Source organism: Haliotis rubra, unplaced genomic scaffold (genome assembly GCF_003918875.1).
Source record: "Haliotis rubra isolate DU_JTF1 unplaced genomic scaffold, ASM391887v1 Scf114, whole genome shotgun sequence".
In the NCBI taxonomy this organism is placed as follows: domain Eukaryota; kingdom Metazoa; phylum Mollusca; class Gastropoda; order Lepetellida; family Haliotidae; genus Haliotis; species Haliotis rubra.
This window is the reverse complement of record NW_025765048.1, coordinates 1809937-1828792: the sequence shown is the minus strand read 5'-3', so window position 1 is coordinate 1828792 and position 18856 is coordinate 1809937. Positions and strand designations below refer to the sequence as shown.

The following is an 18856-nucleotide window of genomic DNA, read 5'->3' as shown; positions in this document are numbered from 1 at the left end:
AGCAAGGGGGTCGTAACCTAAGTGCTTGCTGACCTGGTTTCTTGCATAGTATCCCTGTGGATCAGTGCTCAATGTTGACAATCACTGGATTGTCTGATCCAGATCGATTATTTGTGGGTCTGTCCCAAGCTATCTGACCTCTATCCTGCTGTCACACAGTGTTTGACTATAATTACTTTACTGTGTTGTAATGGTTTGTATATTGTGGGTCTGTCCCAAGCTATCTGGCCACTATCCTGCTGTCACACAGTGTTTGACTATGATTACTTTACTGTGTGGTAATGGTTTGTATATTGCGGGTCTGTCCCAAGCTATCTGACCACTATCCTGCTGGTTCACAGTGTTTGACTATGATTACTTTACTGTGTTGTAATGGCTTGTATATTGCGGGTCTGTCCCAAGCTATCTGACCACTATCCTGCTGTCACACAGTGTTTGACTATAATTACTTTACTGTGTTGTAATAGCTTGTATATTGCGGGTCTGTCCCAAGCTATCTGACCACTATCCTGCTGTCACACAGTGTTTGACTATAATTACTTTACTGTGTTGTAATAGCTTGTATATTGTGGGTCTGTGACAAGCTATCTGACCACTATCCTGCTGTCACACAGTGTTTGACTATGATTACTTTTACTGTGTGGTAATAGCTTGTATATTATGCGGGTCTGTCCCAAGCTATCTGACCACTATCCTGCTGTCACACAGTGTTTGACTATAATTACTTTACTGTGTTGTAATAGCTTGTATTTTGCGGGTCTGTCCCAAGCTATCTGACCACTATCCTGCTGTCACACAGTGTTTGACTATAATTACTTTACTGTGTTGTAATAGCTTGTATATTGTGGGTCTGTGACAAGCTATCTGACCACTATCCTGCTGTCACACAGTGTTTGACTATGATTACTTTACTGTGTGGTAATAGCTTGTATATTGCGGGTCTGTCCCAAGCTATCTGACCACTATCCTGCTGTCACACAGTGTTTGACTATAATTACTTAACTGTGTTGTAATAGCTTGTATTTTGTGGGTCTGTCCCAAGCTATCTGACCACTATCCTGCTGTCACACAGTGTTTGACTATAATTACTTTACTGTGTTGTAATAGCTTGTATATTGCGGGTCTGTGACAAGCTATCTGACCACTATCCTGCTGTCACACAGTGTTTGACTATGATTACTTTACTGTGTGGTAATAGCTTGTATATTGCGGGTCTGTCCCAAGCTATCTGACCACTATCCTGCTGTCACACAGTGTTTGACTATAATTACTTAACTGTGTTGTAATAGCTTGTATTTTGTGGGTCTGTCCCAAGCTATCTGACCACTATCCTGCTGTCACACAGTGTTTGACTATAATTACTTTACTGTGTTGTAATAGCTTGTATATTGCGGGTCTGTCCCAAGCTATCTGACCACTATCCTGCTGTTACACAGTGTTTGACTATAATTACTTTAGTGTGTTGTAATGGCTTGTATATTGCATATCAGGAAATGAGTTTTAGTTTGTATTTATTCTTTCTTTGCTATAAAACTTTTAAAAATCCTGCCTTCCCAGATAAGGCACGATTCTGACCAGATCATCTAACTGTACTGTGTTCAGTGAGTTATCAGAGTTCCAGGAGCGTTGTGTCCCTGTGTGGAATATGACGACAGTGGGAGTCATTCTACCTGTTTCCATTGAAATGTTTTATGGACTGCTGAAACACAAACACAAATCATCTGTGGGAAGTCTGGGAACACAGGACACTGAACTGGCCATGCTACACATCACACTAGGGGCGCTGCACAATCAACACTGTTGCATGCTGGGAATACTTTCAAAAAGTTCAAAAACAAACATTGCATGAAATGAAATATTTCTCCATGAACAAAAACTGACAATTCCTACGTGCAATAAATTCCTGTCTTTAAACTTCTTTGAACAATAAATCTGATCACAATAATTATTGGTGAGTGTGAGGCTGATATTTCCTAATATAGTCATAACAATAATAATTCTTTTAAAAATGAAATATTTCAAGCAATTCCAAACATAGCAGTAAGGTATGACTAAACCCTTGTGTCAGGTGGAAATGGTTAATATCCTAACAGTTTCTTCCTGTTTATAACTGTCCCAGACTCCAACTTTCTCAACAGAGGGTGGTACGATATGTCAAGGTTATGGCCTGTAACATATTGACATTGTATTGCACCAACAGTGAAGGATAATGAACACCAAACTCTCTTCTCAATGAAAAATATTGTTATTTCATTTCTTAAATAAAGATATACACCATTTTGTACAAAAAATGTGGCTCACATTTACTTGAAACACGTGACAGGCAGGTCATGCAGAGAACAAAATAACAAAGTGAAGTCAGCATGCAGGGAAGTCAGCATGGCACTGAGTCCTGGAAGTCTCACTGGCTGGCACTATGTCTCAGTCCTTCTGTAATCACCTTGATGATAATATTTACACAGAATAAACTTAAAAATACAAACTGATACTTCTTCATTGATATCATGTCAGAAAATGGCAGGATGAGAAGATATATTCATTATCATATTCTACACTTTGATAAAATGTCCAAATCTTGATTCATATATATGTGGACAGTGTTTGTTAAATGACATTTCCATGTTTTCAGCAGTACAGTCATGAAGTTCATGACACCAGAGGTAGTGTTCTTACCACGGAAGATGATTCATCAAATATATTTCATTACTGACTTCTGAAGTTGTGTTAATCAGTTCCCTAGTCTTAATGACAACCACTTAACCAAACCTTCATGCAATGGTCACTGGGGGAAAATATTATATACACTCAGGTCAAACCTTCTTGTTTTTGTTTCAAGGAATATTTGTCCACTGCACTAAGATCCAGAAAAACAATTAATACAATGACCTGATTTGAGGTTAACAACCTCCACAAATATGACTGTAAACAATGATTTTAACACTGTTATAGATCGTACAATCATTTTGCAGTACGATTATCTTTCTTACAGCGTCAACAGGTTTCTGGCCTCATGGACAAAACAGTCTTGAACAACATTCTCATTAGTGGTCCATTCTTGATTCGCAAAACAGGACTACGGTTTGGCTGAGATATTGATTACTTTCTGATTCCTTACCCAGTGACCACACAAATATTTTCAACATGCATGTTAACCCTCCTGCCTTCATGATGACGTGAAGACAAAAGTGTTACTCACACAACACAATAGAACATTATGCAACAGTTTCACTTCTAGAACGCCAAGCTTAAAACACAATCACTATACTTGGCTGCAGAGTCCTTGCCCCTGATCCGAGTCGTTAGACGACGTTTCTTGTGATGATGTTAATGAATAATTAGCTGAGTCCCTCCTCCCAATGTCACCCTTCTTCACTGATAAGTGCAGCGGTCTTGGAAAGAGGTATTCAGATTTCTCCAATGGAGGGTAGCCATTTTTTGACCGTTTTTTCAAGCTGTTATCAGGACTCTCGTTGGTTCCGTTAACAAGATGTCTGCTTGAATTGGGCATGGGGAGAATGTCATTGGACATGCTACTGACTCCAGATGTGCTAGTCCTCTTTGAGTCATCACTGTTACACGAGGAGTTTCTCTTACATCTATTAAGAGAGTCCAGATTGTCCAGATGAATATCATTCAGTTTCAGAGACACCTCTCCAATCTCGCTTTCCACCAAGCCCTTCCTCTTAGACAAGCTGTTGCTGTCTACGTGTCCGTTGGAAGAACTATGGCTGGAATTTTTCTCTAGTGAGTTTGTGGTTGGGAACATGGACTTACTCTGCTCCTTGTAATTATTAGCAGTCCTTGAAGATTCCTTGACCTTGTCCCTAAATGAAGACATTAATGTCGGAAGAGGCTCAGAGATGGTGCTAGAAGGAGCTTCCTCTGAGGAAGTAGATAAATTATTCACATTGCTGTAATACTCCCCACACTTGTTTCTAATACTGTTTCTGTACTCTCGTGAGATGTTGTTGTCTGTTCCACTGTTTGCCCTTCGCAGAACACCCTCCCCCGCAGATCGCTTGTCTTCTCCATTATGGACATCCACTGTGACATTCATCATCTTTGCTTCTGGAGTTGTCCGCCCATTAACTCCGCCTCTGCCCCGAGGTTTACCATCCTCCGAAGACGTGTTGCTGCGAACAGATTCATCAAATGTAACTCTCTGTCCTCCATTTCGCCTGTTCCTAGACTTCCTCATGGCTCCACCATTGGTCGCTGGTTGATCCATGTCTGATAATGGATTTTCAGTTAAGTTCATGTTATCAGAGTTGTCAGTTCCATCTTCTGATGGCATGTCATCAGTTCCTTCTGTAGAAAGAGCTTCCAAATATCCTGGAGGGGACTCACGTTGTCGGTTCCGGCTTGGTGGTCGCTCTTTGTGGAGTTCATGCAATTCCATGTTGTCTGTCTCAAACGATGGGTTCTTCATGACATGACCATTCTCTGAGGAGTTGATCATAAAGACAGGCTGTCCAAGAGGAACATAGTCAAGAATTCGGAACCTCCACTGTTGCTTTATTGTCAGCCCGAACCAAAGGACAATCCAGAACACCATGTAGCACACCTCACAGACAACACAGGCCAGGACAAGGCCGTCTTTGGTCACACGATACAGACTGACCAAATTGTACAATATGGGGCCTTTACACACAGCAAAGAATATCAGAGCAGCCATTGCACAAGAATGAGGAATATAGCCCTGGCAGCCACTGTGAACTATCACAGTCTGCTTCACATAAGTCTCTGAGTTATGTTTTCGTTCGATGATTTTGAACTTTTCCTCAAAGTAGTGTGCACCATATTTAAACACTGTCATGGTGGACAGTACCATGATGATTCCTCCAATAATGTACAAGGCGATAATTGCAGCACACCCAAGAGACAGATGAACATTCTGGTAAAGGTGAAGGTTGTAGCAGACTTTGTACAAGACAGAGAAACCACAATAACCAAACACTGAGGTCAAGGTCATGAAGAACATCTGGAAAGCAAAGATGGCTGTGAGGATCTTGTTAGTGAACCAAAACACAGAGGAGTATCTGATGGAGAAGGTGATGAGGGCAGCAGCGAAGTTGACAAAGGCCACAGTGAGGGAGTATTTGTTGGTCCAGCCCCAGGGAGGGGGTCGGGGCGTGGGGATGACGAGCAGGGTCTCATTGTGTGCCTCCGTGATGTTGATACTGCTCTTCACGTCACTCAGGTGTGCTCGCTCGCGCGCAAACAGGAAGTCCATGTCACTGGTCCACACAGCATCTGGCAACAAGTAAAGGAGCAGGTTAGTGATATTTGGAATAAATAACATCAACTTATCAAGCAAATGTTTTTTCATCAGAAACTTGTTTTGAAAATATATTTCAACCCATAATGGACATTCAATCACCCTTTCAGCTGCTCTTCACAACAACATGGAGTCAGAGGAAGCACCTTCTCCATGATATCCTCACTCAGACTGTTTGGATCATAAATAGCTCTCAGGAAACACATGCTACACTATCCATAGCTTCAATAGATGCAAGAAAACAATCTTCCTCTATCATATTTGTTGTGATCCAAAATAAACCTTGCGCAAAGATGCATTCATTCAGAAAACATTCATATTTTCATTTCAAACAATCAGCGGCACTTCTGCCCTACAACTTCCGTCTGCTGAAACTAGGAAATGGCAGACATGTTTTCTCGAGCTGCAACAACACTGTTCTGTAGCAAGAGCTTTACCTATATTGTAATATCATCACAATAACTTATTACCAAACGTAGGCCAGTTCCCCAGCAGACATTCCTTGTGTAACAAGCTAATGGGGAGGCAGCAGGGGAATTAACCTGTTATTCTGACAGGAATTGTGAATATCATTATCCAAATAACCACCTCCTGAGACTTAAAATCTGCTTCAAACTGGATCGTTACATTTACAGAACAATCACTTTTAGTAGGCATTTTCAAACGAAGATATGTATGATGTAAAAGATGGTGTGAATGATGTGTGTCAAGCAAGAGATACTGACTGCTATAGGTACATACAGTTCAAATGTGGTTTGAGAGTGTTACCATGGAAGGTTTTTCTCATAGTTAAACATTCCTGCCCAATATGACTTACATGAGACTCCATTAAAACCATCTTGAAAAACACTCTACATACATCAAACGACTGCTCTCAACACATTGCATTTAATACAAGATAAAACATATCACATGATTCCCACTTCAGATAAAGAAAGGTCATAGATATACAAAAATATTTCCTATATTCTTCACAGCATGACAGTTTCCAACAAACTGCATTTTTGTAGTATCACTCTGTTTGCCAGATGATAGCGTCTCATGGAATCAAAGCGAATTAATGTGCTGCGGTGGTCACATTGCATGGGATTAACATTCATTGCCTCTGTTGGGCTTCAAAAGACTCATTACTCTAATTTGAAACCTTGGTAAATCCTGGTACTGTCACCAAGAGGGAACTGGTTAACTGGGCTTATACAGAAGGAGAAGTTGACCAAGATGGAACTGGTTAACTGGGCTTATACAGAAGGAGAAGTTGACCAAGAGGGAACTGGGCTTATACAGAAGGAGAAGTTGACCAAGAGGGAACTGGGCTTATACAGAAGGAGAAGTTGACCAAGAGGGAACTGGGCTTATACAGAAGGAGAAGTTGACCAAGAGGGAACTGGGCTTATACAGAAGGAGAAGTTGACCAAGAGGGAACTGGGCTTATACAGAAGGAGAAGTTGACCAAGAGGGAACTGGGCTTATAGAGAAGTAGAAGTTGACCAAGAGGGAACTGGTTAACTGGGCTTATACAGAAGGAGAAGTTGAGAAATCTTCTTATGGATTTGGCAGGTCAATTGGAATGTACTTTGCACAGTTTGCTGAAACACCCCTTGATCCTGACAACATTCTCGGGATGCACCGGGAACCGGCTGCCGAATCTTGGCCAGAGAAGTGGTTGGTTGATGGCATGAGCAGACTTGTGGAATATGACGAATTGGTCATGACACCACTGTGCCCAGTCAGGTCTTGTACAAGAAGCTGGGGATCTACTCCAGTGGAGCTGAGTGGAGCTGAGTGGAACTGAGAGCGATATGCTTAGTGGGAGGTGGGTTAACACAAGCTATCAATTAATCACCACGGGTGTCATCCATTAGGCACTGCAGACCCTCAACATAGATTCACAGAAAGTTTTAATCATCTGAAAATAATATGGCTGTATAATTCCCTGAAATCAGAAACATCCTCACTATGATTGAAGAGATTGTTCAACTTATTGCCAACAGACTTTGTAGATTGAATGTTTACGGAAATAGAAACTCTCAAACAAACATTCTTCAGGTAAACTAGATACAGCAAATGTAAAACAGGTTTAATTAGAAAACACTTCAGTAGAACCCTGATGAGGCTGAGGTCTCATCCAGTGAGATAGACATTGAGGCAGACGGCTACCAGCAGACGGCTAATAATGACCTACTGCTGTTGGTGCATCCAGACTAATGACATAACGAGAGCCACACTCTGCACTTCATCAATGACCTACACTCTTGTGTGAACTACCTTCATGATTCCAAAACAATTACATTAAAATTCTAAATGAGCATCTTAAGGAGGTGTTACTAAAAAGTCAAGTTGTTAAATGTAGGGATTTCCAATGATTGATACAAGGTGTCCAGGACTTGAAGACTTATCACAGAAGCAGTTGGTTCTGAAGGAGAGCAGCACCATTTGTGCTAATAAATAACCCAGCATGCGTGCAGGGATTCCTGTACTCGTCTTGAATGAAGAAAATGAAGATTAATGCTGGTAGTGGGTGGTACACAGTGGGCATGAACATGGATTTAATCTTTAAAGTTTGTATTGTTTGAATAAAACATATTCTTTTTATACATTATTGCCAATAAAATACTTCAATATTCTTCTGCAAATATTTTAAAAAGATAAACCTGTAAGTTCTGATAAATATATTCTCACATGAAATGGAAATAGAATCCAATAAATATTCAAACAACAGTTAATATCCTGAAATATTTTGCCCCTCTACTGTTTTAAGCCACATGTTCATACATTAACATGGTGGTTTTGTTGCTTTCATTTACTGGAAGAGTCTCCAGACAAGTGTTCAATCCTTGTGATTTATCTGAACCTAGATGATACTGTGAATGACCTTTTGAACTATTTGTACAAACATGGGTGACTTTAGTAAACTGTACAACTGTACATCCAGCCCATCAATCAGTCAGTTGGTAAACCACAGGTAGCAAGCTGGAGTTTTACCATAATTTAGTTCCAGTCCTTGCGTCTGGTTTCCAAGACTTATGGAACTGTTGGGACCTGTAACAAACTCTGTTGTGGATCAAACACATGTTCAACAAGCCTCCGTCTGACAGACAAGTACAAACAATTGAAGTCAATCCTGAAGTAACACTCTATTCATGTCTCCTCTTTATTACATTACTTTGCATTTCAAGACCCATGGAATCGGTTTGTTTGTTTGTTGTTTAACGCCACATATCGCAGTATTCCAGGTATACGGTGGGTGTCTGTAAATAATGGAATCTATACCAGACAATCCAGTGATCAACAAGATGATCAAAAGTGTTTTTTATTAGTCATTGACCGAATAGTTTCCATTCAGTCCAGAACATTCTCAGACTAATGGACATTGACAAATTGTTCCTCAAAGCTTTGCCTCTCCAGACAGTGTTCTTAAAGGTAAAAAAATATGCAATTACTTGTACATATAAGTGAGTTTGTTTGGTTTTATAAATATGCCCCCCAGGGCATAGAGGCAACTCATACTGATCATTTCTGACAAGAGTAGAACATTTTCTGTGAAGCTTTCTACATTTTTGGACAATCTTGAAAACATTCTGTTTGTGTAAACATTCTTTCACACTCTTCAGAGAGAAAGAGGATTTCCTGGATATATCCCTTTAGACATGACCTTTGACCTCCCTAATGACTGTCAGCTGATGAAGGTGTAACCATTGGTTGGTTTCTGTGTGGGGGCTGGGCCACATGTGGATGGGTGTGGCAGTTGGGGAGGTTGATGCTGTTTTGATTTTTTTTTATTGTAGCTGCTGTTGATGTGAGTGAGGAGTTAATTGTTGACACAGTCATGGCAGCGGTCGGAGATGACAGTGGTGGAGGTGGTTGTTGTTGGTAATGGTGTTGATTATAGCGAGGAGATGACTGGTGGTTGTTCTAGGTGAAGGTGTGGTGAAATGGGGTTTAACTTCACACTTAAGAATATTTCACTCATATGATGACGTGCATGTGTATGTATGTGCGGCTGCTTGTCCTAGTCCAGACTTAAGCTGGTTGTATAGTGCCAGCTCATGTTGCATGAATACCCCACTCAGACACATTATACTGGCCAGTCCTTGTTGTACCTATTAATGCCGAGCACCAGGCAGGGACCAACAAGTACCATATTTTAACATCTTTTGGTATGACGCGACTGGGGATCGAACCTGTGACCTTCTGCTCTCCAGGTGGACCTCTCTAACCACGACACCACGGAGGTGGTCTGTCGCTGATGGTGTTGAGATAACAGTGGTATAGGTGGGGTAATGTTAAGAGGATGAAGTCATAGGTGGTGCACAATAGATAAGGTGGTTATGGTAGCCAACCATTCACTGATGCACCCACTGCACCTTGCCTTCAACTCTGCTACATTTCATCCTATCTGTAGACAAACTTCTTCACAAATTGTCCTCAACATCTGCACTCTAAATCTACAAACTGGCACGTGTAACATTTTATCATGAAGTGAATCTTGCTTGCCTGACCCAGATAACATAGCGGAGACTTAATCAGAATGGAAATGCCAAAACAACGCCTCTTATCCACCAGGGCCTGTGCCAACCATGTTCCAACTTCTCCATTACCAACAAGTTGTATCACCAACTTTTTAGTCTTAGCAAATATTGGGCAATGACGAGCAAGCCTCACTAAAAACATGGACCTCCAACAGCGGGGAGTTAATCTATCCCAGCATGCCACATGTTTCTCTGTCAGGCTGATTAACCCTACAGAGCTACAAACACAGCCTACTAAAAAACAAATAATACAATTATGATTTGTTAATAATTTATAATTTCCTGATTATGTTAATGGTATTACTGCTAGCCATGGAATATATTCCTGCTTGTTGAGTGAGTGAGTGAGTGAGTGAGAAGAGAGAGTGAGTGAGTGAGAAGAGTGTTTGTGTCACCTTCATATGATGGAGCCCCTGATTAAAGGTCACTGAGTCACACTTAGAGGCTGATAGATATACATGTATGCCATCACTGCACACGGTACAACATTTTTATTGAATGACTTGTGAAGATCCAGGTTAGAATCGATCTTCAGTAACCCATGCTTGTTGTAAAGGCGACTAACGAGATTGGGTGGTCAGGCTCACTGACTTGTTTGACACATGAGATCATATCCCAATTCTTAGATCGATGCACATGCTGTTGATCACTGGGTTGTCTGGTTCAGACTCGATTATTTACAGACCGCCGCCATATAGCTGGAATATTGCTGAGTGCAGTGTTAAACAACAACCAACCAACCTACATATTTAAACATACCTCTATCAACATGCCAAATATGGCCACTCGGTGACTGCCTTGAGTGAGTGAGGATATAAGTTGAAAGTGATGCAAGTCAACGAGGTTTACCCCTCTGGTGAATGATATTGGTGCCTCCGGGCCAGCATCAAACTCATGACAGCTAATTGGGATATCTATGTCCACATTTATTATAATCTATGAGATATTACACGTAACATTTCGTTGTTGTGTACAAAACACCCAGAAACACCCAGAACCAAGATACCAGGCCTGTCCAACCAGCAGGGGTACAGATAAGACGGAAGCACTACATGTCTCACAACAGACACTTGGCAGTACAAATATATACTCCTCTTGACAGACACTTACATTTGAAATTTGTCAGCAGACACATTGTTTGCAACAGATGGGCTTGGGAAGGTACAAATAATCATATACGACACATTTTTTCAGTCTATTCAAAATGACACGAGGCCAACGAAACAGAACCAGCATCCATTGTGTGGTAATGACCCTGCTGTCAAAATACAGTAGCTGCTTGGGTCACAGCAATATCTGCTGTTACTGGACGCTGCTGCAATCAGGGATTATATCATGGTAATGACCCTGCTGTCAATATACGGTAGCTGCTTGGGTCACAGCAATATCTGCTGTTACTGGACGCTGCTGCAATCAGGGATTATATCATGGTAATGACCCTGCTGTCAATATACAGTAGCTGCTTGGGTCACAGCAATATCTGCTGTTACTGGACGCTGCTGCAGTCAGGGATTATATCATGGTAATGACCCTGCTGTCAATATACGGTAGCTGCTTGGGATACAGCAATATCTGCTGTTACTGGACGCTGCTGCAATCAGGGATTATATCATGGTAATGACCCTGCTGTCAATATACAGTAGCTGCTTGGGTCACAGCAATATCTGCTGTTACTGGACGCTGCTGCAATCAGGGATTATATCATGGTAATGACCCTGCTGTCAATATACAGTAGCTGCTTGGGTCACAGCAATATCTGCTGTTACTGGACGCTGCTGCAATCAGGGATTATATCATGGTAATGACCCTGCTGTCAATATACGGTAGCTGCTTGGGATACAGCAATATCTGTTGTTACTGGACGCTGCTGCAAGCAGGGATTATATCATGGTAATGACCCTGCTGTCAATATACGGTAGCTGCTTGGGATACAGCAATATCTGCTGTTACTGGACGCTGCTGCAAGCAGGGATTATATCATGGTAATGACCCTGCTGTCAATATACAGTAGCTGCTTGGGTCACAGCAATATCTGCTGTTACTGGACGCTGCTGCAATCAGGGATTATATCATGGTAATGACCCTGCTGTCAATATACGGTAGCTGCTTGGGATACAGCAATATCTGCTGTTACTGGACGCTGCTGCAAGCAGGGATTATATCATGGTAATGACCCTGCTGTCAAAATACAGTAGCTGCTTGGGATACAGCAATATCTGCTGTTACTGGACGCTGCTGCAATCAGGGATTATATCATGGTAATGACCCTGCTGTCAATATACGGTAGCTGCTTGGGATACAGCAATATCTGCTGTTACTGGACGCTGCTGCAAGCAGGGATTATATCATGGTAATGACCCTGCTGTCAATATACGGTAGCTGCTTGGGATACAGCAATATCTGCTGTTACTGGACGCTGCTGCAAGCAGGGATTATATCATGGTAATGACCCTGCTGTCAATATACGGTAACTGCTTGGGAAACAGCAATATCTGCTGTTACTGGACGCTGCTGCAAGCAGGGATTATATCATGGTAATGACCCTGCTGTCAATATACGGTAGCTGCTTGGGATACAGCAATATCTGCTGTTACTGGACGCTGCTGCAAGCAGGGATTATATCATGGTAATGACCCTGCTGTCAATATACGGTAGCTGCTTGGGATACAGCAATATCTGCTGTTACTGGACGCTGCTGCAAGCAGGGATTATATCATGGTAATGACCCTGCTGTCAATATACGGTAGCTGCTTGGGATACAGCAATATCTGCTGTTACTGGACGCTGCTGCAAGCAGGGATTATATCATGGTAATGACCCTGCTGTCAATATACGGTAGCTGCTTGGGATACAGCAATATCTGCTGTTACTGGACGCTGCTGCAAGCAGGGATTATATCATGGTAATGACCCTGCTGTTACTGGACGCTGCTGCAAGCAGGGATTATATCATGGTAAGGATGGATGTTCATCACTTTGATATAAGTACAGCAGAGAGTGATCTACAGGGTGTCAGGAGGTTGTCATACAAGGGTCTACGTATGCTGGGGTATGTCTGTGAAAACAACAGCAAGCCAAGCAATCTATGGATTCCACTGTGTAATACCATCTTTTCAGTGACTGGTTTGTCAGGTGTTATATAGATCTCGGGTGTTCAATCACTCTTTGAATGTGCATTTACAATATCAGCTTCCTTGCTGACATGCAGATGGCTGTTGTTTGTTGTAGCTGACACACAACCCAACATGGAAAAGTTCACACAAGTGTTTACTTCAGGTGAGCTTCTTTAAATGCAAAAATCTGAAAATCCTTTTAGTATCCAGTCCTGGGTGGTCTCCTCACTGTAAGGATTACGTAGTGTTCACACATATTGTGATAGATTACCCATGTAGAACAGGGGTCCCTCTCACCTTGGAGGGGGCACCGTGCGGGGTCAGCAGTAATTACATCATGAGGAGAAGGGCACTGAAAGGGGCAGTGGTATTTGCATAATAAAATAACACTTTAAACCCATTAAAGGTACCCCATCCCTGTTTTTCTACAAAAGGAGACAACTCTGTCAGGCACAGTTCATCTTTATGAGACTGTTGTGATGTCATGAAGAGGTGATGTCTGGGTTCTGTTCCCAACATGAGGTATGTTAGTATGGTTTTATGATGCCTGTACCAATATTCCCATTTTACCATAACATGGTGATAGACACACATGGGCTCTGCACATCACACAAATGATGAGAATCAAACCCAGACATTCAGCATGACACCTAGCAGGCTGCTCCACTGTCCCACCCCCAAAAGTATATTGTGAGTGAGTGAGTGAGTTGAGTCAGACACCTGGAGCTTCTTTGTGGCAATTTGCAGTCGTTAGATGCTACATCAATGGTGCACCTTATGCCCGAAGGAGCACGTATAATAGCACAGTATCCAAGTGAAACACAAGACGCCCCCTGTTACAAGGGTTAGTGAAACACAAAGCATGTTCCCTATGTTGTAAATTGAAAAATGCACCCATCAGTCATTACGTACTCATTTCCTGTTCAGCAGAAACATATGTAACATCTAAATGGTGGACTTTCTAACGTAGCAACTTGTTAAACAAATACACACCTTGATGGATTACTTTCATAACAGGATCCTAGTACACATTATTTTGAAACAAAATAGGCAACAATTCCCATTCCCGGCCAGACTAAACACTGACAGGGATGATACATGTAGCCAAACAACCACCTTCCCTCAGCCGGCATCCAATTACTTCACTAAACACTCTCCATAAGCACCAACTATCTGGCCAGGTACAGAGATGTACATGCCGGGCAGGTGAGAAAATTGGGGAGGGGGAGGGAGAAAAGAAAGAGAGAGGGAGCAGGTGGGGAGGGGAGCGAAGGGAGGGAACCATGGCCAGGATGTGTTGGTGGGTAGGGGTGCGTGAAAGATGACTGGGGGAGGAATAGCTTGAAGGAATGAAAATCAAAGGGATGTAGAGCCTTCATGGAAGGAAGAAGGGTAGAAGCAAGGAGTGAGTGAGTGAGTTTACTTTTACACCACACTCAGCAATATCCAACTCTGTGGCGGCGGTCTGCAAATCATCTGAACCAGACAATCCAATGATTAACTAGCATGAGCATCGATCTACGCAATTGGGATACCATGACGAGTCAACCAAGTTAGTCGCCTCAAGATTACGGGTTACTGAAGATCAATTCAAACCCGGATCTTCATGGGTTAAAAGCAAGGAATAGCATGGGTAACAAGCATGGTGGAAAGGATGGAAGAGCTGATAGGAATGAGGGAGGAGAGAGGAATAGCCTGAAGAAAGGATGGAAGAGCTTATAGGAATGAGGGAGGAGAGAGGAATAGCCTGAAGAAAGGATGGAAGAGCTTATAGGAATGAGGGGGGAGAGAGGAATAGCTTGAAGAAAGGATGGAAGAGCTGATAGGAATGAGGGGGGGAGAGAGGAATAGCTTGAAGAAAGGATGGAAGAGATGATAGGAATGAGGGGAGGAGAGAGGAATAGCTTGAAGAAAGGATGGATCAATTTATTAAAAGCTTGACGTAACGAGGCATGATGGAAAGGATTAATTGTTAACAGGAAAGAGGAAGGAAAGAGGAATAACTTGAAGGAAGAAGGATGAAAGAATAGCTTGACAGAGATGAAGGAATGAGGGGAGGAGAGAGGAATAGCTTGACAGAGATGAAGGAATGAGGGGAGGAGAGAGGAATAGCTTGACAGAGATGAAGGAATGAGGGGAGGAGAGAGGAATAGCTTGACAGAGATGAAGGAATGAGGGGAGGAGAGAGGAATAGCTTGACAGAGATGAAGGAATGAGGGGAGGAGAGAGGAATAGCTTGACAGAGATGAAGGAATGAGGGGAGGAGAGAGGAATAGCTTGACAGAGATGAAGGAATGAGGGGAGGAGAGAGGAATGAAGCTTGACAGAGATGAAGGAATGAGGAATGAGGAGAGAGGAATAGCTTGACAGAGATGAAGGAATGAGGGGAGGAGAGAGGAATAGCTTGACAGAGATGAAGGAATGAGGGGAGGAGAGAGGAATAGCTTGACAGAGATGAAGGAATGAAGAACATAAGGAGTGCTGAAGGGAACTCAAATCTTAAAGGAAGGAGAAGATATTGTAGAGACCTGATGGGACGGAAGGGCTGGAGAACTGTTGGAGCAACAGGGAAATGTATGTCAAGTAACTGTTGTACAGGCACAGAACAAAAAGTAGACAGTCATGTTATAAGTATATCTTTTAAACAAGAACCTGTAAACCTCATTTCTGGTGACCAGTAGAGAATATCAGCAGACATTCCAAACCTTACTTCCAAGGGCACCAAGAACACAAAAACACAGTTGAGTGCACACTTCTTCAGCGTGTGAGTCATGTACAATGTCTTAGATTTTGTTTTATTGTTTTTCAGATTCAGATAAACGATGTTATGCAACTTTGTAAACAAGCCGCATCAATCAGGACGGGTCCTGACATCAGCTGCCATCTGTAAAGGCCATCAAGACTACCGTCATTACATGTGTGATGCGGAGTTGCAGGTAGCTTAACACCAAATGTTCTGTGCAGTATTTGATTGTGTTACAACTCATGAATCTTACTGCGTCACTGGATTCTGGGCACTGATGGAGATAACAGGAGGCAGGTGTATTTGTGGACTTCAATGTGAAACTATAGCCAGTCAGAGCCTGTTGGGCTACATACTGGTTACATGTTCATGGATTGTTGGATGTTGGGATCTCTGCAACAGGTGGGGGTATATACAGAGCTGTGACATGTCTCAACAAACACAGCACATTGTTTAGAAATGGAGAAGTCTCGTTCAGCATTATCTGATGTGTGATCTGGCAGAACTCATAGCCAGGAAGTGAAACTATCTCATGGAACAGTGAGTGGGTGAGTGAATTTAGTTTTACGCCGCACTCAGCAATATTCCAGCTATATGGCAACACTCTGAAAATAATTGAATCTGGACCAGGCAATCCAGAGATCAACAGCATGAATATCAATCTACACAATTGGGATATGATGACATGTGTCAACCAAGTCAGTGAGTCTGACCACCCAATCCCATAAGTCGCCTCTTACGATAAGCATGGGTTACTGAAGACCAATTCTAACCCTGATGTTCACGGGTTCTCATGGAACAAGTATGATGATACGCATTACACAGATGAAACCTGATTGGGGAACGCATGTTGTTGGTGAATGTTTATTTCACCACACTGGCAATAATATACTTATAGCATGTCAGCCTGTCAACCCAATCTAGACTGGCGGAACCATTCGTTCATAACATGTTCAGTAATTTACTGGTATGTGATAGCACTTCACACATTGTGACCATTTCACAGGCCCTGATGGCCAACTGGCAAATTAAAGTATTGCAAATACTGGCTGGTATGTGATAACACTTGCTTCAGACATTTTGACCATAGGATCCCCATTTCAGACTGGATACTGGTGACCTATTCAGGATGAAAATACTCCATGGACATGTATCTTCGATATCAATATCGATGTGTGTGTTAGGGGTATCACTGGTTTAAACATGTGTTTAGTTGATTACATTATAGAACTGGTTTCCTTGGTGACAGCAATATTGAACTTATAGCCTCAAATCGTAAGTGAAGATACTGGAAGTATACATGCAATAATTTGGGAATCAAATAATTAATAAAAGTATGCTGAGAAAATGAACATTGATTGAAGAACAAAATGACTCATCAACAAATCGGGATCTCAAATAAATATATTCCAACAACAACAACAACAACAACACAAGACTGTCATGCCAAGGAGCTAAACATCACACACACAGTACACTGCTGCCCTCAACAGGTGGGCTAGACACATACAGCAGGAGTCTGGTCCATCCATATCCTCAACAGGTGGGCTAGACACATACAGCAGGAGTCTGGTCCATCCATACCCTCAACAGGTGGGCTAGACACATACAGCAGGAGTCTGGTCCATCCATATCCTCAACAGGTGGGCTAGACACATACAGCAGGAGTCTGGTCCATCCATATCCTCAAGCCTGGAAGAACCTTGGCTGGCATTTACCAGGCTGAAGACCCGTGTCAGACACCCTGTGTGATGTTGTGGTTAATGGACACAATCTTGTTGTTTCCTGATACAGATTGAGATACAGCAAACACGATACTGCTTTCACCTTTGTTTGTTTTCTCTGATCTTGACATACTTATACAATGAAATCTTGTTAGGGTAGAATTCATCAGTAATTCTATCTCGTGGATGATTCTTTTAGGGTGTTTATATAATGACAAGGGAACATGTTTTATAATGTGTTGTTCCAAACATTTGTTCAAGAAGACCCCCTGTCTGTATGGCTGAGATAAAGAGACAAAAATCCATCTTCAAGTTGACAATGTGCAACATCTCCATAGCATACTAAAGAATTATCAGAGAAAGTCAAGTTACTTTTTATCATAATTTAGGAGAAAACAGACAATGACACCCAAAACTTTCAGAACTAGATTTTAATTCTAAATCCAATTTTCAATTTTAATGCACAACATATTGGAAAGAGCTCTTTCATACCGTCCTCAAAAAGCCAACAAATCTGCTTTTCATAAAAAACCACTGCATATAATAGTTTAAAATGAATCAATAAATTCCATCTTAAATCCTTTACAGATTTTAATTTCAACTAAGTTCTTATATGCCTCAACGGCTTGAAAACCTCCATAAATGCCAATAAAGAGATTTTCTTTTTCACATGCAAGTGAATTCCCTTGTTTCCATAAGCGACTCATTTCTCTCCACTGCAGCTTAATGCCTGTCCTCTTCCCCTAACTCCGTGTACACACAAACACTCATAATGGCCTCACAGAACACTGGCCATATCTAAAGCCATTCAGCAACAGCACCCAGTCAACACACAACTCGAACTGCTCACACATCAGATTACAGATACAAGCTCAACCACCACTCATACAGCACAATTACATTCAATTATAATTAATTGGTCTGGGATTCAAAATATTCCCATCACGTCAGGCTGTGTCTAGTTGGAAGTTTTTTCTGATAAGTGATGTTAAATAAAAGTCTTGCTTGTTTGTTTAGTTCAACTCCCCTTCAGTTGCCCAATTCCATGTCCATTATGCCTGTGAGTGAGTGAGTGAGTGGGTGAGTGGGTGTATGGGTGGGTGAGTGCTGCAAGTCCTAGACTGACTGACCTACACTCACACACTGGATGTTTCTGAGATTCAAACTAACAAATGCAGGATTCTGGGAAGCTTAAGGGAGGGAAACAGAGGAGACTGAGATAGACTGGGCCCAACAATATGTCGAGGCTAGAATCCAAGTATCAGGATTTGGGATTCAAACTCACTATCAGCAGATTCCAGTTAACAGGTTGGTCTGTGCCAAACCGTTAGACCATCTGTGCCATGTTTCCACACGTGACATGGGAACATTTCAATATGTTCTGAAGGAACAATGCCTGAACCTGCAGAGGTGTTGCAACAAGAAATGGAAAGTTATGCCCAACTGAAAATGAATACTACTTAATACAAG

At 41.9% G+C, this 18856-nt stretch overlaps 1 protein-coding gene across 1 annotated transcript in view; it reads right to left on the bottom strand.

The window, feature by feature from the left end:
- Nucleotides 1-18856, bottom strand: part of LOC124253013 — a 90244-nt gene that overhangs the window by 16933 nt on the left and 54455 nt on the right. The window contains exon 2 of the mRNA XM_046686733.1: nucleotides 3266-5253. Within this exon, the coding sequence (XP_046542689.1) occupies nucleotides 3266-5253 (1988 nt within the window). The remainder of the gene's footprint in view (nucleotides 1-3265; nucleotides 5254-18856) is intronic.